Genomic DNA, 26,843 nt, shown 5'->3' with positions numbered 1-26,843 from the left:
GCAGCTTAACTCAGGTGTTTAACAGAATGGGTGCCACTAACAGATATTTAAGCTTAATCTGGCACTTCTCACCAGACTTAACCGAGTTACAGTATAAATAGAAACCTTACCCTCTGTCCTAAATTACAGGTGTCTGCAATATAATATATCCTTACTTAAAGCTGTGTTCATTTAACACCAGACGTAATCATTATAGACATTATATAGGTCCACTCTCATGAGCCAGACTTATATAAACACAACATTTGCGATGAAGTACATTGATAAAGGCCATTACATTAAATAAGCTTCATCAATTAACATAAACGTGTGTGCATGTAAAGCATCCACAGAACATAGCCATGAACAATATCTACAGTACTGAGAGCAATGCAGCCTCCCAGCTCATGTTCTAATTCTTACAAAAATCCATGAAGGGGCAGACGCCTCCACTTCCTGTCTGCTGGTGGAGTGTAGTATGATGGCTCACTGAGGCTTACATCCACTGTCATGACAGGGTCTTAAAACAGACAAAGTAAATGTTAAACTGGAGAATGCCTGTTGGCATTGTGTAAGACAACCATTATTTCTCTATATTTAACATGCGACTCAGTCAAAGATTATTGTAACACTTGCAGAAACCATAATCCACTCCTCATAATCCATTTTAGTGTTCAGTTCTGCTGTAGGCAGTGACTGCCTTACTCATCCCAAAATGTGATACGGAATCCGTATCGATCTGTGAGGTATATTTACAGGTAAGGAATCCAGTAGTTTCAATGTGAAATGTATTTACCTGTGATGGCAAACTTGCAGAACTAGTGAGATCAGCATCTTCAGACCAAAGTGGGAGTCAGGTGGCTGAGCGGTGAGGGAATCGGGCTAGTAATCCGAAGGTTGCCAGTTCGATTCCCGGTCATGCCAACTGACGTTGTGTCCTTGGGCAAGGCACTTCCCCCTACTTGCCTCGGGGGAATGTCCCTGTACTTACTGTAAATCGCTTTGGATTAGAGCGTCTGCTAAATGACTAAATGTAAATGTTAAAAAAAAGACTCCACAAGCCATCACCAATCCGGTCTGCCGTCTTCTTCTTCTCTGTCAGGCTTAGCAGACAAGCCCCCACTATGGCCTCACTTGATTTAATTGACTTCAGATTATCTCTGGTGGATGGGTTGGGGCAGCCACATCATCCACTGCATCATTTACACTCCTTGGACTTTCAGCTCTCAATGGTTTGTGGCCTTTTTCCTCAGACATGAAAGTGCAGTTTCCTCATCTCCATGGAGGGGGTCTAGAGGGATCCCTTAGAGGTGTAAGGAGCTATGTTTGCAAGCCTCCAGGTGTGTTCTACATGGACACTGTAGCTCAGGGGGTGAAGTAGGAGGGTTATTTCTGACTCCTCCCAGATTAAAGTACTAATCTTATTACCACGTAAATACTCACGGGGGGAGGGCCCCAACATTAGCAGGAAAAACATTGAATTGAACTTCTGACAGAATATTTCTCATCTTCAATACTGGCTCTGGATCACATGAAGATAAAATGTAGTAATAGATAGTAATGCTCCACTGTTCCAATCACAGGATAGAATACATTTCATCAACAAAGACCCTTGGAATAATGGCTATGAATGTTACATTGTATAGGTCAATGAAAAGGCTGACAGCAATCAATAAAGGTACAAAGTATCCAGAGACACTCAGGTACTATCTATCCTCAGGAAGAAAGGGGTAGGTCCTAACAGGGATATACAGTTAGGTCCATAAATATTTGGACATTGACACAATTTTCATCATTTTGGCTCTGTATACCACCACAATGGATTTGAAATGAAACAATCAAGATGTGCTTTAATTTCAGGGTATTTACATCCAAATCAGGTGAACGGTGTAGGAATTACAACACATTTTATATGTGGCCCCCCCCTTTCTAAGGGACCAAAAATAATTGGACAAACTAACATAATCATAAATCTAATTGTCACTTTTAATACTTGGTTGCAAATCTTTTGCAGTCAATGACAGCCTGAAGTCTGGAACCCATAGACATCACCAGACGCTGGGTTTCGTCCCTGGTGATGCTCTGCCAGGCCTCTACTGCAACTGTCTTCAGTTCCTGCTTGTTCTTGGGGCATTTTCCCTTCAGTTTTGTCTTTAGCAAGTGAAATGCATGCTCAATTGGATTTAGGTCAGGTGATTGACTTGGCCATTGCAGAACATTCCACTTCTTTGCCTTAAAAAACTCTGCTTTCGCAGTATGCTTCGGGTCATTGTCCATCTGCACTGTGAAGCGCCGTCCTATGAGTTCTGAAGCATTTGGCTGAATCTGAGCAGATAATATTGCCCGAAACACTTCAGAATTCATCCTACTGCTTTTGTCAGCAATCACATCATCGATAAATACAAGGGAACCAGTTCCATTGGCAGCCATACATGCCCACGCCATAACACTACCTCCACCATGCTTCACTGATGAGGTGGTATGCTTTGGATCATGAGCAGTTCCTTCCCTTTTCCATACTCTTCTCTTCCCATCATTCTGGTACAAGTTGATCTTGGTCTCATCTGTCCATAGGATGTTGTTCCAGAACTGTACAGGCTCTTTTAGATGTTTTTTGGCAAACTCTAATCTGGTCTTTCTGTTTTTGAGACTCACCAATGGTTTACATCTTGTGGTGAACCCTCTGTATTTACTCTGGTGAAGTCTTCTCTTAATTATTGACTTTGACACAGATACACCTACCTCCTGGAGAGTGTTCTTGATCTGGCCAACTGTTGTGAAGGGGTTTTTCTTCACCAGGGAAAGAATTCTTCTGTCATCCACCACAGTTGTTTTCCGTGGTCTTCCGGGTCTTTTGGTGTTGCTGAGCTCACCAATGCGTTCTTTCTTTTTAAGAATGTACCAAACAGTTGATTTGGCCACACCTAATGTTTTTGCTATCTCTCTGATAGGTTTGTTTTGATTTTTCAGCCTAACGATGGCTTGCTTCACTGATGGTGACAGCTCTTTGGACTTCATATTGAGAGTTGACAGCAAGAGATTACAAACACAAATACCATACTTGAAATGAACTCTAGACCTTTTATCTGCTCCTTGTCAATGAAATAACGAACTCCCTTTATGAGGGAATAACATACACCTGCTTTAAGTCTGCACTTAAAGCACATCTTGATTGTTTCATTTCAAATCCATTGTGGTGGTATACAGAGCCAAAATGATGAAAATTGTGTCAATGTCCAAATACTTATGGACCTAACTGTATATTAAATATGTAGAAATCTATTCCTCAAAGATTCTATGTTGATCATTAACAATAAATACATTCAGATAAATGATTATTGCTCTTTTGTTAATTTACATTTAGTATTACAAGTTTATTTAAATTGTGGTTGTCTGATACCTGATCAAGCCTGACATACTTCTCTACTTCTCTAGTCTAGACCATCATGTGAAGATAAGGCACTTTTTTTAATTGCAGGAGTACATCTTCAGGTGTCTTACAGTCTAGATTCCCTAATGCTTTCCGGTCCAACAGAGATCTGTGTGACAAAATTACCTGGAGAGAGTGAGATCAGAGTGGGACATCAGCCCTGCCAAAAAGAGGCCAGGGATAAGAACTAGGAGGTACCACACCTTTCAGTGGAATCACAATATTACCATAATACCTGACCATACTCTAAACTGTGTTAAGGTCCAATGTAGATTATTTAAATATTTCTGTTTGTTCACAGCCACAATATTGTAAAAGTACATTAATTCTAGTTGTTTAAGATAGCTGTCAGCCACAGTAACCCGCTCTATTTGGGCAATGACTAAATTGGATCGAAGGCTAACAAGCAGCTGATGAATCCTTCTTTGACATTATAATCCCCTTGACAGCATTGCCTGCAGAGCACTGTTGGCCAAATGCCCCCCCATGCCCTCCTATGGTAACACAGTCAATAAAAGGAGACATGGACATACAATTACAGTTTCATTAAATATAATTCATTTCACATTATCAATGTAATTTCTCCTTACAAGTGACATGATAAAATATGTATATTAATTAATAGTGACATGTAAGTGATTTTAAAGTTTGGGTTATTATGAATTAAATATAGGTAGAAAAGCAAAGAAAACATAAGGAACAGTCCCTTTAACAAAAATGACAGTACTAAACAGCATAAAGATTAAGAAAATTGAATCGCAATAAGTGTTTCTTTCAGTGAAAATTTGCTCCACTGAAGGTGAGGCAATATAACTGATAAGAAAACAACCAAAAACAATAAAAGTTGATTACACAGAATATTGTATCCCACAAAGTACAGTTCTATATATTGTCTGGCCATCGAAGCACCAGTGCCTGCTGGCTGAGACCTGAGATTCCCCACCAGTGCATCCTGGAGGGGGTAATCAGTGCTGGACCCCGTCCTATCCTATCCTCACCCCATCTGTCCACATGACACATATAGGCCTCTCTGGTCCCCGCAGGGTCGCTCAGCTCACACGCCAAAGATCACTCACTTCCTCTTTTTCTTCTGAGTACCTTCCGATGTGAGATAGGAGGGAGAGAGGGTACAGTCCAGTTAATCAAAGGGTGATATAACAAACATATTAAAACTCCGGTGTTAAACTTCGCATTTAGCATAATCTCCCTCAAATCAAACACAGGGAGGTTGTATTGACAGTGACCCACTGATCCAAGGTAAAGGGGGAAAACATTAGAGAACCCAATACAGGGAATATCAGAGATGCAAACATTTTGTGTTTTACCATGTTTAAGAGCAGTCCCTCCAATGATGCCCCATATCTTGCGGTTGCAATATTCCCCCAGTAGGTAGAGGGGGGCCATGGAGAGGCATGCAGCCCCCAGGAACAGGACCAGGCCCACTGGGCTGAGCTGAGCCATAATGGGGTACACCCAGATCCCTGCTGCGTGGTGCACCCACAGCACCCTGAGGAAGGAAGAGCACAGGGAAAGACAGGTCATTCAAAAAGAAATACATGCACAGGGCCAGCTGTGGTTATACTGTCAGGGTGTTCTAATGTGGGTTTAAACAATCTCACCATGCCAGATACAGAGCAGCAAAGAGAGCCAGGCCTAGTATTCCTTTGAACCGGCTGGGGTATTTGTGATGTTGGATATACATCTGTACCAATACCAAGGGCACGATAACAGTGTGCTGTAACCACAACAACCAAGACAAGACAGAGAACATAGGAGAATGTAAGAAATAAGCAAATGATATATAACTTAATCACTAGAAAAATATTACAATATTTGTATGAGCAAATGATATCACTGGAATAATATATAACTATTATTAGCAAGCTTGTACATTGCGAACTCACTAGAAATATTTTACATATATTTTACATTTTAAAGATTGTGTATAACACACACACAAGGACTTGACTGGAACGATTCAACTTTCTTTGAATTACTGTATTGTGAATTTTTTAGAAGCATACATGTGTTGTTAAAAAAATAAGCATGAATGCAGTCTTTTCTTTTACTGAAGCCATTAGGATGTTCAAGTCTAAAGTTCACACACTGGTCAATACTTACCATGGCATGGTTAAGCCAGACAGGAATGATGTCATCCAGGTATTTGGGGTATACCAGGTCTCTATCATATGTATAGAGTGACCAGAAAGATACAAACACAAACTGTTGAAAGAAAAAAACGGTTAGGGTCAAACTAGCTACTGAGGTTGACTCATAATAGGGTTAATATCAACAGTGAATAGGGATGAAGAGTAATTGTTCAAACAGAGAAGAAAACTTACTGTCCCAATAGGAAAAGCTAAAACAGTGTATATGATGTCCCGTAATTTTACTAAGAGGACTGCAAGACCTCCATTCAAACTTCTCGCTGGCAGTATCAGGTGGAACAGGTCAATCAAGACACATAACCCGAAGAATATCGTCTGCATCACCTGTGTCGTGGCAAAACGTGAAACACCTTTAACAAGACATTATAGACGTGTTGCAATGAGCCCTGGGACAACACTTCGTGCATATTTACGCTGTATTCAATGACTAGCAAGTTTTGCATTCATACAATTACATCGCGACAACATTTATAGCAAGTTGTTTACAGTGAGCTGCCTGCTATCCTAAAGCTAGCTAACGGATGCTATCTGCTAACGGGGGTTATATTGTAGATCTTACCAGATTAAGAAATGTCAGATATTTCCACCGTCCACCGTATGATTTGGCACCGGGGTGTCTCCCTGTGATCTTTAATGAACAATTCGCAGATAGGGTAAATACATACCAAGACAATATTACTGTATGAATGAGCAGATACATTCTCCATGACATCGTTGGAGCCATTTTGACGTAACGTAGCGGACTGTGAACTGACAGAATAGGTGAAGGTTTGGACGAGGACAAACTAAAGAGAGAATAGACGACCTCTGGCGGAAATTTGGAGTACCATCACACCACTGCTCTACGCTCTACTAGTTTAAGCGATAGATGGCAGCAGAAACACGGCTATCAACAATTTCTGTCTGTATGAAAATCAGAGCAAAATAACTTCCGTGCTCCACATAGGCAAACGCACAGTGCATGATGGGATACGAGTTTTAGCAGTAGACCTCTTGATCCAGTTGTGGGTACTTTATTACTACATTTCCCATCAAGCATTGTGATTATCTTCGAACTTTCCCAGCTGACCGATCTGACAGCCACCGAGTGGTCCTCCAATCGCTTTAACAAGCAGCCGGCGAGAGGCGAAGGAAAACTGGAACGCAATCATGGAGCAGATTTAAGAGATAGCTGCCTCTCCTACCGGAGGAAATCAAAGAACCATAGATACATGTATGACAAAAAGCGTAACATCTAAAGCGGCAACGAGAAACAAAAGAGTAACCATGCAGTTTAAATACCGAAGAATATAATCATTAAGTGTTCCTTCAAGGTTGGATCCTAGAAGTCATCTTGCATCACCGTCGGCCGAGATTAAACCATCGTTAACCGCCGGTAAAAATGTCTGTGGAGGAACACCGTTATTCTGAAGCGATGCTGGTTATTGAGGCAGGGCCGGAGTGGCTGCGAGGCGAGATCGAGCGTCTTTCCCGGGAGCTGAGTGAGACCACCCATGAGAAGATCCAGGCGGCGGAGTACGGGCTGGCGGTGCTGGAGGAAAAGCAGCAGCTCAAGCAGCAGTATGACGACCTGGAGATCGAGCACGAGACCGTGCGGCAGGAGCTTGACCAGCTCAAAGAGGTAGGATACATTCCTTCATTCCTTCATTCCTATCTTATTCAAATTACAGAAATAACTGAATCAAATAACAGTTTAAATTATATACTGAACCTCCAAATGTACACAAAATATTTCACTTACTGTTTTATGTTTTCCTATCCAGTGGGGGACAAGTAGGCATTGGCAAATAGCAATACTCAATTACAGTGAAGTGTTTAGAAAAGGAGCTGAAGTTGCCCTTTTGGGAACACATATTAGGATAGTCAAAAGATCTGTCCAATCGGTCTAGTTATAAACTTTTGATAATTATATATTATTCAATTTGCATGTGATTTTGTAAATATTTTGGGTCATGCATGATCATGTTCTGCCTGTATTATGTCTGCCAGTAGCCTATAAATACACAATCTGACCAAATATACATGTTCATGTTTAACAAGTGGTAAAAGGCGTTCTAAATGAACAAACCTAAATAGGAAAAACAAGTCTGTTAAAAAAAGGTGTGGATGGGTTTTTGAATTTTGAATTCTCCCGCCTTAAAATGAAACAGGATGAGTGGCCTACAGATGCCAAACGGGTTAGACAGTTCAGGAATTGGGGGAATGCTGACAGTTTGCTGGGGCAAAGAGAAGCATAAAGGATGTGTCTGTATCCCATCTGATTTTCCTTCCTCTTTTCCCTTGAGTCAGAGGTCTCGCCTCTATGGCAGACGTTCTGCCTTGTGATTCTGATTACCAGAGAGAGAGAGAAGAGAGAAAGAGAGAGAGAGAGAAATAGAGAGAGAGAGACACACACAGAGAGCGGGTTAGGGAATCACAGCCAAGCAAGCACTGCAGCTGCTGAGTAGCTCGCACATCTCAGGGCCTAAAGGGAGAAAAGGGGGATGTCCTCTTTTCTCTGTGGCGAATAACATTGTTGGTAATGCGAGTCACTTCCTCCTATGTGGAACCCATCTCAGAGATTCTGGTACTTTTCAGCTCCTCCCACAAGGGTAAGGGTAGAAAGATAAAGGGGAAATAGGACTGCTCATACAACTGGAGAAAATGACTTCATAGACCCCCGCCCCTCCTCGTTCTCTCTATGTTGTGTCTCAGGGGATTCTTAGCATTTGGTTGCTCTGTTTTCTCATGCATTCCTTTGGCAAGGCCTATCTCAACAGGGACCAAACTCTGAATAGAAGAAACAGACTAGAAATGGACAAAAACAGTCCAATACCTGCAAAGAAAGATAGAATTGTACACTCAATTTGTTGACACAAATTGTGTTTGAAGAAGAATAGGCCTAGTTGAGACCTCCTTCACACCTGACTTCTCAGATTAAACTGGTAAACTGGTCACACATACCTTACTCAGTCAACTATGTTCACCTATTTATATGTTCTATTTATCTATGGTGTGCATTCTCTTAAATGTAATCTCAGGAACAGGGGGTAATGTATTTAACTGGAACCTATCCATTCTTGTGGCCCTGGAATAGCCTTGGAAAGGTGAATGAAGTGGCATTGATCTTGATTGTCTGTTGTTCATCCAGACGTAAGCTCTTATTGTTAATAGCCTAAAGGTTTCATCTTTCGCTTAGTCTTATACAGGATCATGTAGGGGCTGGTGGGCTTTCTCCCCTATAAAGGCACACATGAGGGGCCTATTACATGCCAGGATCTGATGGCCATGATGGGGATTGTCCTTGATGTTGCTGACACAATGCCATAGATGTTGTAATAGCTCGCCTAGTCTACCTCACCTTCAACTACAATGATTTGTGCAGTCAACCTTGGTACAAGTCTGATTAATGTTTAGTCTGTGTAGCCAGGTGCTGCATAGAATACCTCTTTTAGTGCATTTCCCCCCTGGGGATCAATAAATTCTATTCTACAATTTTCCATTTGAGTATTGGCAACAACTGCCCATCTGTGTAGCCTGTCAGCTTCAATTGGATTCTGGAGGGTAGTGATGGAGGTTATTTGTGTTCAGTCTTTTGCTTTTGGGGTTAAATGGCGGTCATAGATGTGGGTTCACAATGTGACCATGACAGCAGAAACACCCGCAACCCACTCTCTCATTCTAGAACTTTCTGGAGGCAGGATTAAATGTTTTTTAGAGAGGAAATTAGTATGTTTTGCACATTTTTCCCTCTGACTTCCTGTATTTGCTGTGGGATATACAGTTGGACGATTTTTATATGGCCAATGAATATGCCGTGGCGGAGCCCCAAACAAGGTTTTAGAAATCGACCTCCTCCCAGATGCATTCTAGTTTCTGATAGGACATCAGCCTAAAGACAACGGCTGTAGCCTGTGACTTGAGATGTCACTTATGCATTTTATTAACACACTTACTTTTCTTTGGAGACAGCAGATGGTTCAGCTGCCCAATACAAACACTTTGGGAGAGTTTTTTGTGGATGTTGGACAGAGCGAGAGAGAGAGAGTATTGAGTTTGGGTAAATGTGTAATGTTCTTTGTCCTTGGCAATGGGAGTCATGGTTGTACCTGGCTACTATTTACCCTGGTGACCGTGATAGGTTGTCCTTTGTCTTTGGCTGTCCTCTTGGACGACTTAAACAGACTGGAACAATAGAGCAGGCGGATTTACTGAGCAGTCTCAACACTGGATCCTATCCAGACTCCTAACATATACACAATACACAAACACAGCATTGAGGAAAGTACCCAAGTAGTTAGTGTGCATATTGGCTGAGTTTACTCCAGATGTTACTCTTTTGTCTCAATCCAGCAAGTAAAATCAGGTCAGAAATCCTCGCTGGCAGTGAGCAAACTCCTGCTGCTGTTTTAATGTGTTGAGGTCTGACCTGAGGGGAAGGAGAGGCCACAGAGACACACACACTAGCCCTCGCAAGACTTGGGAATCAGGAAGATGGAGGAATTCAGCTCTCTTGTGTTGCCTAGTAACGGCACAGCTCTTTGCGTTAATTTAAAAGCTGGTGTGCTGCCTGCTCAGCAGGTGCTGCTGTATGAGTGTGAGTGTGACTGCAAAGGCTGCTAGCCCATTAAGGCTAAGCAGTAGGCCTAGCTGGGCTGAAATGCACTGCATCATGGTTTATGGTTATGAAGAAGTAATTAGATCTCACTAGTCTGTAGTAGGTATATTGACATGTAGGTATATTGACATGTATGTATATTGTAGTTGTTACATTGTCCTCATGTCTGTCCACAGCCCAGATTTTCTTCTGTTTAGCTTCCTTCTCTCTTTCCAGTGATGTGTTGCGTGTTATGTTGGCACCATGTATCAAATGCTGCTCTGCTAAGTGCTAGTCAACCTTTAGATTCTCATTCTGACATACTAATCAGGCTTTACATGCCTACCACTAGTATATTGTCATTCCCTGGGTCTGTCACAGTATCTCAGCAATTCATAGCTCTCCATAGAGGACAAGGTCTTGACCTACATGTTTGCCTGGGCATTGACTCCTATCATTTATAGCTGTGGCATGTTGCACCCTCTAGCCACCCTCAGCCCCCCTTCTCACCCCACTCACTGTCCACACATGACAGGGGAAGTATTTACCTCTCCTTGGTACCCCTTAGAGTGAGGATATGATAGTCTGGACTTGCCGTTACGCTGGATTAGACTGTCCATCTGTTGGACTGTTGTGTTACAGGCCACATCCAAGGCCGCTTGTACAGCAGAGTGTGCCTTACTTGCCAGCTACAAGACATGCTATGAGCATTGAGTACTGGTCAGCTGTTTTTTCATTTTCTTCTTGTTGTATCATAGAATACCTGTAATGATGTTAGCTTTCATATAACGAAAGAGCCATTACGAAAAGAGCATGCTACTTCTCTCCCTGGTATGGTTCCGTAGTGGACTTTGCTCTGTCAGTATATCCATCAAATGTCAGCGTAATCGGAAGTTACTGGGAAGCAGGCTACACAGGCCTCTGTGGTTGATATACTTAAGTTAAGCCACTCACCGGTGACATCATACCCCACACCTCCAACTGTTCATGCAGCCAGACTGGATGGCTCTGCTGGATACATTTACATTTACATTTAGTCATTTAGCAGACGCTCTTATCCAGAGCGACTTACAGTAGGTACAGGGACATTCCCCCGAGGCAAGTAGGGTGAAGTGCCTTGCCCAAGGACACAACGTCAGTTGGCATGACCGGGAATCGAACTGGCAACCTTCGGATTACTAGCCCGACTCCCTCACCGCTCAGCCAACTGACTCCCCACATAAGATAGGAGACACCACTGTAGGAATAGTGGGCATGTCACAACGAGTTGTCCCATCTCTCCCGACAAAGATAACTGGCCAATTGAGTATGTCTTAACCCTCTCACTATCCACTTCTCACTAGCTCCCTGTGCAATGCTGAATCTTCCTTTAGGTAACATATACACAAACACACACTGTTGCTATGACAAAGACCTGGTGTTCTTTGGGTCCTTGTGGTATTGTGGGTTGTGTCAGAAAACACAGTAAAGGCATTCAGTCATGCCCCGTCCCTCTTTCTCTCTCTGTCTCTCACTCCCCCTCTCTTGTGGTTGTTGCAGCAGCAGCTGTGTATGGCACTGTGGAATTCTCCCGGACAATCGGGACCATAACCAGTGTTAAGCTCAGTAAAACCTAAGCGCTCTGTGCTCGGCTAGCTGGCCTTTGTGCTACCGAGAGCAGTGGGGTTAACAGGTCTTGGGTGTCACAGAGGAAGGGAGGGTTAAACGCTCACAGAACACATAATATGACAAAAGAAGAGATTGAGAGAGGCGTCCCATTGTGGATACATGTGAAAGGATTGGTCACTTTTGTCCCCTTTTTAAATAGCAGATCACTCTAGAACAAATGACAATGTTCTTCAACAAAGATATCTGGTGTGACTTTAAGCCCTCCACTTTGTGCATGGTGTCAAATACCTATGATCCTCATGGGATGCCGGTTCAAAATAGGAGGAGAATGTCTCACCCTATTCCCTTGTAATGGAAGATATTTTAGATTGTTTGGAGTCACTGAGTGCAATCAGTAGACGTCAGCATACAGTTTTTAAAAGGTGCTTCTGTAAATTGTACTTCCCCAGGCTCTCTTGTTTGGGGGTTTCTGAACAAGCCCTGTCATTAGTGGCAGTTCTTGCTTAACGCCCGCTCTGCAATTAAGGGGTAATCTTTTCTAAATGGCACTAAATAAAGTCCCAAATCCCCTCCCTTATGGGCCTAAGAGGATGAACCCTAGCCGCTGTGCATAGGGCTTACGGAGGTCTGGGAGCCGGGCCAGCCCCAGAGTCCAGCCACTCACAGCCTATCCTGGGACAGGCAGCCCTGTCTGGCTGTGTGCTGCTGCCCTGGCCTCTACTCTGGCCTGCCTGTCTATTGCACAGGGTGTTTACAAGGCCTCTTCATTGCCACTTCCACAGCTAACAGTAGGTATCGGGATAGACTGTCTATTTTAGATGTATGAAATAACACTCCCCTTCAGTGGGAAGATTTAAATCTGCCCCTGTGAGGAAAATTTGCGAGACATTATAATCCTCAGTCAGTCACCCTGCATGCATGTCAAGAGTAGACCCAATTATGCAGCTGTGACCATGATGGAGAGAATATGGGAAAAGAAAATGTTCATATTGACTTAGAGATAGATAGATAAATAGATATAGAGATTAAAGATGAATGAAAATCAGTCAATATTTGAGGTGAAGTAAAGGGCATGATAAGTGGAGTGTTTGTGTAGTAGAGCTCAGAACTTGGGTTGTGTAGGAGTAGCAGACGCTTGGCTTGTTTCTGTTTTGAGAGAGCGGACTTGCCCAGGTTCCCTCTCTAGCGGTCAGTCAGCTGGGCCTGGGCACCTGCGAGGGTCAAGCATAGGTAAGGATGAATGCAGCCCTTAATCATTCCAAGAAATGTCTCCTAATCCTATTGGTTCTGTATCCTGATGATACAGACAAGGCCCCTCCCCCAGGGGAGGAGGAGGAGATACAAGTCCATATCACATCAGTGACGAGGAAGGCATCAGCTTTGGAGTATCTCCAACTCTACTCAGAGTGTGTGTTGCTTTAAATACCTTCACTTCAGTTGAAAGTGAAGTGACAGTGGGGCGTAAACTAGGTAAGCTACAAACCCATCCAGATTACTTTGCGCCATGGTGACGTGGTGGTCAGGGTTTGAGTTGTTTGTTTCCTGCTTGAGTCAAGAGATTTGGCCACAAATCTGTGCTCAGCTTTTTAACTGCCCAGGTGTTGCCCAATTTCTGGACCCCTCTGCTTGGAACATACACACATATCTGGGTTGAATCAACTGAAGAGCTGACCAACATAGCCAATGGACACTATCGTCTTGAACTTACATGATTATTTATGCAGCTTTGGGGTCCATTTGGTGCACTGACTGTAAACCAATTTACCTCAGCTGACTTGTAAACCCCCAAAATATCTTAATAACTTATCTTTAACGTTTGGCCAACCAACCTAGTTCTTGGCCTATACTCAATCAACTTTGTTAATTAATCAAGTAGCCTAAGTACATTGAGCGTGGTGGTAATGCTAGTCCAGAGTAATCATTATTCCACCTATGTAATCTACTTAGTGGGAGACTGTGGACAGACCTGGCTATCCTCCCGTCTAAAAGCCGAGCATGAGGTCATGAGTGAAAGATCCTCTACTGTACGTCATGGTTCAGACAGCAGAGCATGGCCTCTCAGCGTCAGGCAGACATTCTCCCTCCTGCACCCTTCACCTCCTCAAATCCCCGAACAAAAACACTTTTTTTGAGACATTTGTCAATAGCAAAAAGGGACATTTTTCTTTATAACAAGAAGAATCATCCTTTTACCATACTTACGAAAAACATTCTCCTGTTTTCTCTCCTCGGGCTTCTATCTCGTACTCATTGTTGAAATGATGAAGGATGAGTGGGTGATGCACAGCGTAGCCCTGCCTACATGGGCGTACACTACTGTATGATCATAAAGACATCTTGAATACTATCACAACAATGCCCACATGTCTTTGGGGGGGTGTTTAGGTAACCCAAGTCAGCAGGTCAAGTAATAGGCAGGATGATTTTGCAATACTACTATCTGGTCTATAGTATATAAGTGGATCTGATGAATACAACTACAATGTACGTAGTTGCGTGTGTGTGTGTTTATGGTTGTGTAGCTTAGTCTTTGTTAGTTTTACCTTTATTGTTCCACGAACCGAGCAGTAGATTTCCTCTTATCAGATTCCCCTCTAACCTCTCCCTTAGTTTATGATCTCTGGTTCCAGGCTACCTACTGTAAGCTTTAAGTGAATGTGGTCTATGTAATCCTTAACCAACCAGATAATATCCCTTTACTTCTCCCACTCTCCACCACTGAGGATTCTTTACTTGTAGCAACTACTACCAGGATACCATTTAAGTCTACACCAGAGAAACTCTATGCTCTGCATGTGTGAACCAAACTAGGACAAACAGCCCATGGGCTCCCTCTCACATGGCCTCTATGCCACTGTCTCCCTCTGCTCCATCTCCTTCCCTCTATTGAATTGGAGCCTTGACTCCTGATCTTGTTTCCTGTTTACCTCAGCAGAGCTGGGGGTATTAATAGCAGCCGGAAACAGCTGAAATCTGTCTGTATGGACCAGACCAGATGTCATTAGGGGGCTAGGAAGAAGGGACAAGACATCACATCGTTGATCAGGATCACTGTCTTCCCCTTTGTGCCACGAACACTCCAGAAAGATGTTTTGATGGGTGGAATGTATTGGTTTCCTCCAGTGGGTCGTGTACACAGACGCTTGATATACTGCACTTCCTGATGGCCACAGTCTGAAACAGACATAGGAAGAGGCATTACATGTCGTACATGCGAGGTGGGCAGGCTAGCCCCTGCTATCAGCATGCTTTATCATCTAATCTAACTAACACACACTTCCTTAGGGCTCCTCCCTGTGAAGCAGGCCTCAAGGCACAGAAGGGTGGAATTGCCCCTGAGGGGGTAAGCGGGACTCCCCCATGGCGGGAGGGAGTGTGCCCAAAAACAAAAGAGGGGCTGGAGGTGGGGGAGGGGGCAGTCGGTCGTCCACGCTCATTAACATAATACTGAGTAGAATAAACTTGTTTGTGGGGACAGATGGTACCCCCCACCCCACCCCCCGACCTCAACCCAGTCCACACACACACACCGTGGGCGTGAATAGCCCCACCCCTATCTTGGGCAGAGGGGCTCAGACAGGGGAAGCAGATCATATTGGGATGAGGTGTCAGACTTGATGATTAAAGACTCTTATTCACTCCTCCATGCATCCCCTCCCTCCCTGTGTGTCTGTAGTCCTCCCTCCCTCCCTCTATCCGTCAATCCATCTCTCACCCAACCATTCATCTGCCATATACCCAGAAGCTATTGCTTCACACAGTCAAATACAAACACTTTGCACTTTAATTGCTTGAGACCAGAAAGTAACACATGGGACTCACATTAATTTGGAAACGTATTCAACCATTATGTCAATCGTATTGGCAAGTTAAAGTCCAAGGGAACATATTGTAGAAGGTAGCCCTAGGCCTAGCCAATTTGTTTCACAGATAGCTTCATTGGTGTGGTGGGAGAGCTTGTATGTAAATGTAGGGTGGAGGGGAAGATGGGTGTCATCAGTCCATACTCAGATTCTGACACTTCCCTGTAGTCATTTCAGCCACTTCCTCTCATGGTGATTATGACCTGCTTGAGGTGGCTTCTTCACTCCTCAAGTGTGCTTCATGTGGGCGTTCCCCTCTCCGCTGTGCTCCCACAGAGCTGCTCCAGCAACACTCCCTGGATCCCTCGAGCTGCAGGCCTCCTTTCACACTATCCCCGCCTCCTCCCCCTGCTCCATCAGCACCTTCTATTCTGCCTTTCCCCGAGGCCTTCAGTGAATGTAGGCTAGTGGGTCTGGGTGTCTCCCCTCGGTCTCCCCAGGCCTCCTCCCCGGCCAGGCAGGCATAGGCTGGGCTGAGCAGGGCCTGGTTTTGGAGCAGAGCAAAGGGGACCACCAGTCTGCAGCCCTCTGGCACTGTAGTAGAGGCTAGGAGAGGATGGAGTGAAAAGGTGAGGGGCTGGAGAGAGAGTGAGAGAGTGATAGAGAGAGAGAGACTGAAGGTGGAGTATGGCTTTACAGAGATGTCAACAAGGGAATAGGGGTCTGAGGGGGGTGGAGGAAAGAGGAGGAACAGGGTTGGAGTGGGAAGGGGGTTTAATTGGATATATGCCAGTCTCTCAGGGGTCCTTGAGAACTGGTAGTGTGTGTGTGTGTGGGGGGGGGGGGGGTGCCAGGGTTTCCTGTGGGAACCAGCCTGCTCTCTTTTAGGTGAGAGGAGAATAGAGGGGAGAAAAGCCCCTGGACGGTCCCACAATTGTTTAAATAGTTTAGAGTTGAAAGAGTCCCGGCACCCTCACAGGAAGTGGTTCATCTGGTAGGAAATCCTGGGGGACCAGGGCCAACCGAGGCTGAGACAAAGACTGTAGCGCTGAGGGAAAACCTTCTGCAACCAAAGATGTGTTTCTCTAGCGATAGGACTCGGTTCGAACACAGCCATCTGCATCAGTACCGCCCCTTCATCACCCCCCACCTTGCCCTTCCACCCCTCCCGCTTGGCCCTGCCTCCTCTGCCACCCGGTGCTCTGTCACTGTAATTGGTATGGTAACCATAACAACAGGCGTTCCCCTTGGGTGGGGGGTTTGGGACGAGCGATAATATGCCCAGACAGACACACACACAGACAGACAAATCTCACTGCGTTTGGAGGAGGTGGAAAGAGATAAGCACATCTTTGCATTGCAAATGCCAGAGGTCCTGATATGAGCCATGATAACAACCCGAGCCAGGCTCTGATATTGACGCCTTAGTGCTTGGTTTACATTAGAGATATGGAATAGATGTTCTCCCTTCAGAGAGGGGCTTTACACTACTCTGGAGACTATTTATCAGACAAACAATTGACTGCATTAAATAATTAATTTAATTATAGCTGGTATCTTACTGTACCTAGTCAGTAAGCTTATTTTAGGTTTGGCAACCAAGTCTTTTTCAAATATTTGCTTTTTAGACTGACAAATTAGAAATTTGGTCCACCTTTTGTCTTGCAAAATAGTGGTAAAACTGACTTTTCTCAAGGGAGAAAAATAGAACAGGTTTTTCTGTCCCTGATTTGCATTATTATGGTTCACAGTGCCTTTCACAACAAAAAGCCTCTATAAAAGCATGCTATTTCAGGTAAATGAGTAACATGGGTTGTATACAAAGTGATATTGTTTTGTCTTTGGTATAAAAATGGCCTTCTGATTACACCAAACATTCCATTCCATCCATTGTCCAAGTCCACCCTTGGAGACCCCTGTGTGTTTAGAGGACAGTGAATAGGAACTGACAGACGGCCTTGTTAGGTTAGGGCCCTGGCAGGGCAGCTAATGACTGCTTTTAACCAACCTGTAATAACACACACAGAGCTTGGGGTGCCCAGGATACACTCAGGCAGGGTCTGTCAGCTGTAATAGTAATGCTGAGTTCAGGGCTCCACACTGCAGGTGTTTCACCATTCACACACAGCATAATAGAATCCCAAACACGCCCCAGAATAGAGCACTGCAGTATGTAGCCTACTCAATAAAAGATGAGAGTGAGGCTGGTTCATCCTCACCAAGTTTGTTTGATGAAAGCAGTGATTAATCCAAACAGAATCTTTACTGGCGCGAGGGCCTGAGAATCAGCGTGAGAGCAGATGCAGCATTGATCTTCAGGAGGCTAATTGCACTGATGTCTTCTGTGGTCGAGGGCAGACTTGCCAGTCAGGCATATAAAAGGGCCTTGTGAGTCTGATTAGGATGGCGAGTTCCAGTGTGGTTCTCCTCTCCTCCAGGCTGGTGAGAGGTGTGCTCCAACCTGGGCAGCTGACTTGTAGTTTGGAGGGAGTGGTGAGGCATCCTAGGCTGGGTTCCTCTTGGTCCTCTGGCTGTTCGGTCTCATGCTCAGAAAAGAAAACAGACAGGCAGCACAACACTCCACGTTATTTTCCAATTGTGTGTTTCCCAGAGTGTGTGTGTGTGTGTGTTGCAAGCAGCTTTCTGTTCCCCAGAGCACAGCTGAAAGCTCTGAGCAGCCTCTCTCCGGGAGCAGGGCAAGCCCTAACATGGAGCACCAGGTGCTGCCGTATATGGCTGGCTGCCGGGCATGCAGGGAGAATGGGACTGAAGACGATGAAATTGGTGTGTGTGTGTTGCCCCTGCATGTCTGTGTGGATGTTAGCCCACTGGCTATACTCTGGATGAGAAGCAGTGTGGCTCTGTGCCAGGCAGAGATGTCTGTCCTCACCTTTCTCCTTGTGACCTGGATTCTCTTTCTCTCACCCTCAGTTGTGTACTCTATTGTTGGACTTTTGATGATAACTCTCTCATATAGTACACCATCTTTATCAGTCTCTTATTGTCAATAATTATGGGCATGGCTTCTGTTAACCATATAAACATTGTATCTCATGCTTGGTGACTCATGTCCAGCTCTAAACAGAGTTGGAGGAAAGCTCTAACTTCCTTATTACTTGCGTGATATGCCAGTGGAACAGTCCTTGTTGTCAGGGTAACAGATGTGATGTGTTGAGCAGATGACATGGTGAGTTGTTCCATGGAGGGAGAGAGGAGGCGGATTTGAACCAGTGAACAGAGAACAAACACCTCACATGGTGTCGGGAAGCTACTTCCTTTCATCTTCCCACCCTCCTGTTCTGTTTGTCGTTCTTTTTCTTGGTCTGGCCTCTCTCTAAAACATTACTTTCTTTCTTTGATTTTATCTCTTTCTCTTTCTCGCTCTTTTCCAAGAGAGAAGTGCCAGAGAAGTGATAATTAGCTCTCTGTCAGAGTACCATTGGTTTTGACATTACTCCAACTCGTCAATGGTTAGAGCAAATCCTCTCACTGTAAATGGAGATCTACACACACAAACATGAAGTGTTTCACATTTCTCGCTGGAACTGTGCAGGAGAAGCATCCAGAACATGGTGGTATAAACACGGTTAACTCTATTGTTAGGAAATCAAATGGACCTCACAATTCGAGTGAAAGCCTGAAGTGATAGGTCAGTGTGTGAGTGTGTTTATGGCACCCACTTGATCTTATACTGTGCTTAACCCCAGGCCCTGAATCTTTCAGGACTAATTGTGAAGAGGTCACTGGGAAAAAATCCATATTGTAAGGCCTTGTTTTGAGGAGAAAGAGAGAGGATGCCTTCTGTTTACTGTGAAAGCCCATCGAGCCATGTGAGGAGCACTGCACGACGCCGGAAGAGCCATTCAGTGCTGATCCCCCTCCCCTCAGCCCAGGCGCTCTGACCTCCCCCCTCCTCTGCTCCAGACAGTGAGCAGACCTCTCTGCAGGCCTGGCTGAGGCACGGCTCAGGCATGCAGGGTCAACTCTCCGATTATTAACTCACCTCTGACACCCGCTGAGTAATCATCTCTAGCCCAGTTACCCCTAACTCAACGCTGCCGCTAATGCATAACCACTTTGTTAGGACCACTTCTTGAACGTGGATCTACGCCAGTAGGGTCTTGTTTTACGACCATGTTATTATTTGTTATTGCCATACTGATAGCGTTCAGTGTTCTCCTTACAGCAGGTCTGGAGGTCTTACTTCCTACACTGTTTCTGAGACTCTCACGTTCTGTGGCTGTAATGTGGGATGAAGGGGTGGGTGCTGTGCCTGTGAGCGTGCCCTGGCTAGCCCTGTAAAATCACATACAGAGCTTCTGTTAGCTGCTCCATCATGGTCAGCGTCAGAGATATCCCACTGAACAATCTGAGGTTTGTTTTCCTCACAATAAGGCATTTTGATGAAGAGATCTGCTGACAGCCTGCTCTCTCCATATTCAACCCACATCCAGCCCTAAAGACGACTGCAATGCAGTGGCCAGAGCTCGGCTTCACTCTGAACTCATTTATTTTCTCCCACAAACTGAAAGATTCAAGCAATGATCTTTTGTGTCTAGAAATCTCGTTTAATTTAAAGACTACGTTTATAATGAGCTGTTCAAGTAGCACATCCGAACCTCTCCTGCCTCCTTTATACACGGTGACAGGGACAGTGCCACCACGGCACGTCTCTAAACCCCAGCAGTCCTGCAAACATGTTCCAGAAAAGTCCCTTTCCATCTACAACACCTTGAAGGGTGATGGAGTGCCAGCCTCTATGGTTGAAAGTGGCTCAGTGGGCATGTGTGATTCATCAACAGCACCAACACTGTGGCAGCCTCCAGCTGTTCTCAGTGTAGGCTGCCTCTTCTTCAAACCTTTCCTCATCTGGGAAACAAATGTGTTCCAGTACCAACAAAGTCTTTGCAGCAGCACTGAACTCCTGCACTCACTGGCACACAGTGCCTGATGACTACAGTCTGTCTGACACAGGTTAGCCTGTAGCCCAGGACTGTGGTCATTTAGTGAGGGGACTGCATGTCTTGTGTCTGTTGTCCCCATTGAAGGTAACTCCTGTCTGGGTTTATACAAAGAGCCTGTCTGGCCTTTTTCTGTCTTCCCAGTCTGTGTCTTTCTCTCCTGCTGCTTTTTCTCCAGATCCTTTTTGTTCTGCTTGTGTGAAGGTGGAACAAGGGGCTCAGCCACAGGGGGGTCAAAGGGCTTTGGGGTCAGATCAACGCAAGGTCAAAGAATAGGGCGAAGCAGATTCAAATCGCATAGATCGCAGTGGAGTCTGAAGGGATCTGGGTCTTGAGGCAAATGTGTGGTTAAAAACAACTCTGATATCGATCCAAATGCTGCAGACCTATTTCATCTTAACTGCTGCACTACGCAAACGCACAAACGTGCGCACACACACGAAACACACACAGACGGGGAAGAAGAGGCTTAACTTTTAAGCTTGTGTCAGTTTGATGTTGCACTTCAGAAGGTCCTGATGTATCTGTGGGGACTAGCAAGTCTCCGTCCCTATTCTCCCTCTCCCTTAAAAGATGCTCTTCCCCTGAAGAGCATACAGCCTAACATAGAATTTCAAATGGTGTTCTGACCATTTCAGAGATTGATTTGGAGGAAGCCTGTCAGAGAACACATCCTGCTGTTTTGGTGTACAGGAGACGAGGGTGGGGGATGTTTTGGCCTAAGGAAAGCAAGGAAACCTCTGTGAATTGGTTCTGTTGTCAGAGCTGTAGACCATTGTCCTTCATAATTTAGTAGTTAGTATTTCCCCTTGTCCTAAACAGGGATGGTGTACGGGATCCTTTGACTATGAAAATTAGCCTCTCTGGCTAACTCTGGCTCATTTACAGTTTTTCTGTTGATTGGTGTGCACTGTCCCTGCAAAAAAAAAAAAAATATGCCTGACAAGCGCTGGCCTGTCTGGTCCTGATACCCTCTAATTAATGCCCTCTGACTCCCAGCCCCTCCTGGAGGTCTGGATTGTCAGATTACAGGAAAAGACAATTATCACAGCATGTCAGAACAAGCTCCTAACACATGACAAACATGCTTTTGTTCAGTAACTTGGACCTTCTGTCGTGGCAACGTGTGGTTTAGACAATAGAGGGTTCGACTTGCTCATATTAGTTGACCACATGGAAGCCTCCAAGCACCTGGGTATTCATCGTAGCTCCAGGCCCGCCTCTGCTAGGTTTAACATCCCACCTCTGACCCTGTCTTCAAGGGGAATGAGCTCCTAATATTTCAAGTTCAGTCACGTGGAACTTTCTGTTCATCACATGACTGCTCCAGAGTCTGAAACCCAGTGATCAACAGAGAAATAAAGAAGTAACTGACTAACAGTGAGGGGGCGGGTGGAGGGAGGGAGGGAGGGAAAGACCAAAAAAACAAGTATCAGAGAAGACACCCCATCAAACAGCAGACCACATGGTCTCATGACCACATGATGCTAACTGTGATTATGAGCTTTTCTGTCTCCATGGGGGCCAAGAAGGATCAAAACCCAGCATGGGGCCGTAAATTATGCTCTCATCTGGAATCAGACCCTGTACTACTGCAGGCCTAATCCCCTATTGCTCATCTTCTCATATTGATATTCAACAGGCTATAGATGGTAGTTCTATTCTGGTAGGAAAAACACATGTCATCCTGGTTCCTCTTCTCACCATTACAGTCTCTCTGCAGACAGTTGGCCTTTGTTTCTGTTATGAAGTGTTTGATTAGCTTCATTACAAACTGATAATCCACAATCATTCTCTGTGTAAACAGATGAATTATAGAGGGTGGTTGCCAGGGGTCTCGCACTGAGATTAGGCCTCCCCCACCCTGAAAACCAACCCCACACCATGAGTTAGATTAACCCTTGTGTTATTTTCGGGTCATTCTGACTCATCAGTCATTGTGACCCACCGTCGTATTGCGGCAACTTTAACGCATACAAAAACAAAGTGAAGCATTTTCTTTTCACCGTTGGACTGTCTCAGACCCCCCACATTGCGAATGTTAAAAGAAAAATATTTTTATTAGTTTTTGTATTGGGTAAAATTGGGTAAACACAACGATGGTTCGTTATGAACCTTTGGGTCATGTGACCCGAAGGCAGCACAAGGGTTAAGGAGCTTTGGTGGGTCAGTGGGTTTTGGCTGGGTAGCCCCTGTTTGAGGCACAGGGCTGGCTAGATCAGAATGATTAGGCCAGTGTCCCCCCAATACCCGCCATGCTTACAGATTATAATGATAGGATTCCCCTGCTTCTGATTGAGTTAATCCCCCCCCTCCCCCCCAGGAAGCTGTAATCAACGAGAGGTCTGGCTGATTGATTGGTGGAGGGAGGGCGTTTGACAGTGTTTTGACTCCTAGCATGGTCAAGATATTTAGGACTGTTATTCCTAGCAATGTGTGTGCAGCTTCGCTCCTCTGTGCTAGAAGCCTCACCATGCAGGACTTGTGAAAAGTTCCACATGGATGAGGTCAAGAACTATATCACCATTCTAGAGCTATTCCAGGCCTGCTGCAGGGGAAGTATGCTGTTGTCAGTGTTTGTCTGTTCAACAAAGCTATCAGCTGTCCTGCGCCTACAATCTTCCCTGAATGTCAACACGTGACACATGAGACATGATGTCATTTATGGCTCTAGCCCACTGAACTACTTTGGCACGTTTTAGTTCAAGTCCTGAAAAAGTAGGTCAATTTCTGAAATGTAATTTTATAGCACAGATTTCCCTTCTCTCAAGGATTTAGGATGTTGGGATTAGTATGAAGCACTGTGAAAGAGGTATAATCCAAACGCAAACTCAAGCATGTGTCTCAGCACACATGCTTGTGAGCTGGGATCGAAACAAGGTCAGATGTCTCATTGCTTCAGGTGAATCCAGACATGGGATTGTGCTCATGCTGAGAGACTTGATGAGGATTTGAAAATCTCTGCTGGATCATTTCTGTACGGGATTGAAAAAGGAATCTGCAATCAGATGGTGATTATTTTGATATGGAGGGGGTCGCTATGGTGGACAGGGTGTAAGAGAGGGAGAAACCTAACCTAGATTCGGCCTCACTCCAGGATTGTCTGTCTCCCTCTCTCCCTCTCTCCCTCTCTCCCTCTCTCTCTCTCTCTCTCTCTCTCTCTCTCTCTCTCTCTCTCTCTCTCTCTCTCTCTCTCTCTCTCTCTCTCTCTCCTCTCTCTGTGGTGGTGGTTGTCATTTCCTTGCAGCCACTCATAGTGCCTTGTGGACCATTAACAAATTAAGGTCATAGATGAGAGAACAGAACCATTAACAGTAAAATAGGCCACCACACACATTCACCACAGAGACAATCGCAAGAGGCCAGGCCTGTAGAAAGCATCTCACTGTACTAGTAAGACAATATAAACCTTTTGTTCTCAAGGTATTTGTTAACATATCCCAGTCTCACTTTATTAAACCTTATACCAAATGTTGAAATGCAGTTTTTAATTCCTTCTACAGTAAGAGCATTAGAGTCAGCGACAGTGATGTTGGTCCTGCATTGTTACCAGTGATAGCCTAAATATGCTGCTGCTTTACCGGGATTTGTTCTACATTTCCTGTTTTCGTCCTCCATCTGTGGAGTTTCTGGTGAGCCCGTGCAGTACAGACCAGAGTCCTGCGGGCAGCATGGAGGGGAGAGAGAGGGAGGGGGGAGGGAGGGGAAGAGAGAGGAATGATGCAGCCCAGATCGAAGCAGACTGATTATCTCTCCAGGGTTCTTTATTTTGGGGGATTGGTGCTGCCCTCCTCCTCTGTCCTCAGCTAAACTTATTTAAAAAATGGCTGCCATAGAAATGTAGGCTTCACGAGTCAGGAACAAGTCGGTAGTCCGTGTAGTGTAATACCTCTCAAATAGTCTGATTATGCTTCCTTCTCAATCATTCTCAATGCAGCCTAATTTCACCACCTCTGTGAATTTAAATGATTAAAAACAGTTTTTGAATTAATAATCATCTCTACATAGTATTATATGTAGTTTATAAACCTAGTATACACCTTGTATACAAGTTCCTACTCCATTACCCTGTCAGTTCCTGTCAGTTTCTGTAACCATCCCCTCCCCCCTCCCCTGTCCTCTCCAGGCATTCGGCCAGGCATACTCCAACCACAGGAAGGTGGCGGCGGACGGGGAGAGCAGGGAGGAGTCTCTGATCCAGGAGTCGGCCTGTAAGGAGGCCTACTACGAGCAGAGGGTCCTGGAGCTGCAGACGGAGGTCCGCCAGTCACGCAACGTCCTCACCAACACCCAGTCTGAGAACGAGCGCCTGGCCTCCATCACCCAGGAGATGAGAGAGGTGAGGCTCGCTGCCTGTCTGTCACACAATGTACTTATCACTTGTTGCACACAGTCTTCTACATCCACCCATACAGAATCCATCAAATCATCAGAACTTGTCCCGACTTGTTGAGACATAGTTTGCGTTATCTTTACAGTGTTGGCGTATACACACTCTCCCTGTAATATTAAAGTGTTTATCCAGATGTGCGTGACAGAAGACCTAACTACAGAACTCTGCTTGGCATGCCCAGGCAGGACTAATCACACCCTGATGGTTCTCTAAAGAGTCAGCAGAGATCAGGCTGATTGAACAAGCGCCATCGCTGTGGTTCTGATGTGGTCCTCCCCAGCCCTGGGCGACAGGGAGGGGCTGAAATGACAGGGTAGGAGAGCCGGCAGCTCCTGGGAACCTTTAGCATGTCTTTACAGTGTAGAGACACGGAGCAGGATGAAACATGGCTCCTTGTCCAGCACCGGGCCTGATCCTACATGATTGAACTCTCCACTGATTGCAGTGTACTGTGCACGGCAGACAAGTAAAGGTTCTGGAGTGACTAAAGGTTGCTCCCACCTTTAGCCTTTTGTCTCGATGCAGTACACCTCTGCAATGGTGCCCCTGAGAGCTACCCGCGGCACGTGCCTCATTGCCCTCCCCGGTCATTAGTAGCGTGCCTCTTCTCCTTTCATATCAGATCTGGCAACCACCAGCGGCCTGAGTGTCATCCGTACACCCTGAGCCAGATAACAGCTAGCGAGACTCAGCTCGCCCCCAGACCCTCCTGAGGCACACACACACACACACTACCACTGACACATTCCTGTGCACAGACTATTCTGTCACACCGCCCCAATCTTCTCATCATACAGACAGGTTTTTGTCTGTGCTCTACTTTCCACAGTGACTGCAGTCTGACCTTTTCACTCTAATGACATTTACAGTCAGACCTAATTCACCTCCTTAGTAATAAATGTATAAGCTCTACAGTGTCAGTGTGTCTGTAAGTCAGTGTGCCAGTCTGTCTTTTGGTGTGTGTGTGTGTGTGTGTGTGTGTGTGTATGTGCGCATGCACTGTATCTCTTCTAGACATGCAGTGAGGATATTGAATTAACAAGAGGGCTGGCTAGCCCCTTCAGGGAGATGGGGCTTTGACAAAAACCTAGCGAGGCAGATGTAGAAGGGGAGAAGAGTAGGGAGAAGGGGCCTCTCCCCTCAATGGGTCTGTTTGATGTGAAAGACAGTGTTCCTCCGGCTGGGTGGATGAAGGCTAGAATAATAAAGAGCAGTTGAAAAGCACCGACCTTTAGTCGGGAGGCGGGAGGGTGGATAGATCCATTACAAGGAGACAACAGCAGCAGAGGGATTCTGTTACTCGTCATCAGTTACACTGCGGCACTACCACCCTGCTTCAGCTGCTGCAACTGCAAGTTATTTAATATCTGTTTGGACTGTATCACTGCCTTCCTATGAAAATACATGAAAGTGTGCATCAAATCTCTCGCTCTCTCGCTCTCTCTCTCTCTGATTGAGTCCCTCACTCCAAATCCTCCACTGTTTGTACTTAGCAGATTTAGCTAAGCTCGTCGTTCTGCTGCTCAAGTTGGTGATTACTGTGTTTTGGGAGGGACGAGGCAGGTTGGAGGGCCCCCCTGTCTGAGGGAGGGTGACACCCAGTCTGTTTGACAACATGTCTGCAGCACACGTCTTGGGATTGAGATTAGGAGAAAGAAAATAAAGTCCTTGAAACAGAATTTCCTTGTCAAGGATCTACGACTTTTCGACAGGGACAGATTCCTCTATTAAGTAGGCCAGTGTCTCCTCGCTGTGGAACTGAGTCAGAGATGGGACTGGCTACATGAAGGCCAGATTTGCTCTCAACATGGCTCACGTGTTTAATTTAGTTCCTGTCTGTAGTCCCAAATATCAGAGCCCTGTGTAAGATAAAAGCCCTCTGTCTGCAGTGTAGGAATCTCCCCTCGACTTCTGAACACATGATT

At 45.2% G+C, this 26,843-nt stretch overlaps 2 protein-coding genes across 3 annotated transcripts in view; one reads left to right on the top strand and one right to left on the bottom strand.

Annotated features, from left to right (window-relative positions):
• Positions 1–3,940: 3,940 nt before the first annotated feature.
• On the bottom strand, positions 3,941–6,308 carry adtrp1 (androgen dependent TFPI regulating protein 1). The gene is made up of 6 exons (XM_067240379.1): positions 6,137–6,308; positions 5,752–5,901; positions 5,531–5,632; positions 5,029–5,144; positions 4,735–4,916; positions 3,941–4,507 (listed from the first exon to the last, which is right to left on the bottom strand). Exons 1-6 carry the CDS (start codon positions 6,299–6,301, stop codon positions 4,482–4,484), a joined length of 741 nt encoding a protein of 246 aa, XP_067096480.1. The 5' UTR covers positions 6,302–6,308; the 3' UTR covers positions 3,941–4,481.
• A 394-nt stretch (positions 6,309–6,702) lies between these two features.
• LOC136945573 (protein bicaudal D homolog 2-like) overlaps positions 6,703–26,843 on the top strand; it is a 43,421-nt gene continuing 23,280 nt past the window's right edge. For both annotated transcript variants that reach the window (XM_067239477.1, XM_067239476.1), the window contains exons 1-2: positions 6,703–7,198; positions 24,652–24,864. In XM_067239477.1, coding sequence (XP_067095578.1) covers positions 6,959–7,198; positions 24,652–24,864 — 453 coding nt within the window. In that variant the 5' untranslated portion in view covers positions 6,703–6,958. The remainder of the gene's footprint in view (positions 7,199–24,651; positions 24,865–26,843) is intronic.

Source organism: Osmerus mordax, chromosome 7, assembly GCF_038355195.1.
Source record: "Osmerus mordax isolate fOsmMor3 chromosome 7, fOsmMor3.pri, whole genome shotgun sequence".
Taxonomy (NCBI): Eukaryota; Metazoa; Chordata; class Actinopteri; order Osmeriformes; family Osmeridae; genus Osmerus; species Osmerus mordax.
This window is presented reverse-complemented; position numbering and strand designations above follow the sequence as displayed.

Bases quoted from the DNA above. Each gene is read 5' to 3' on its own strand.
- adtrp1 (XM_067240379.1), bottom strand. From the start codon at position 6,301: ATGGCTCCAACGATGTCATGGAGAATGTATCTGCTCATTCATACAGTA. The intron at 5,902-6,136 runs GTAAGATCTACA...GCCACGACACAG, and splicing joins ATCTGACATTTCTTAATCTG to GTGATGCAGACGATATTCTT. The intron at 5,633-5,751 runs GTAAGTTTTCTT...TTCTTTCAACAG, and splicing joins TAGCTTTTCCTATTGGGACA to TTTGTGTTTGTATCTTTCTG.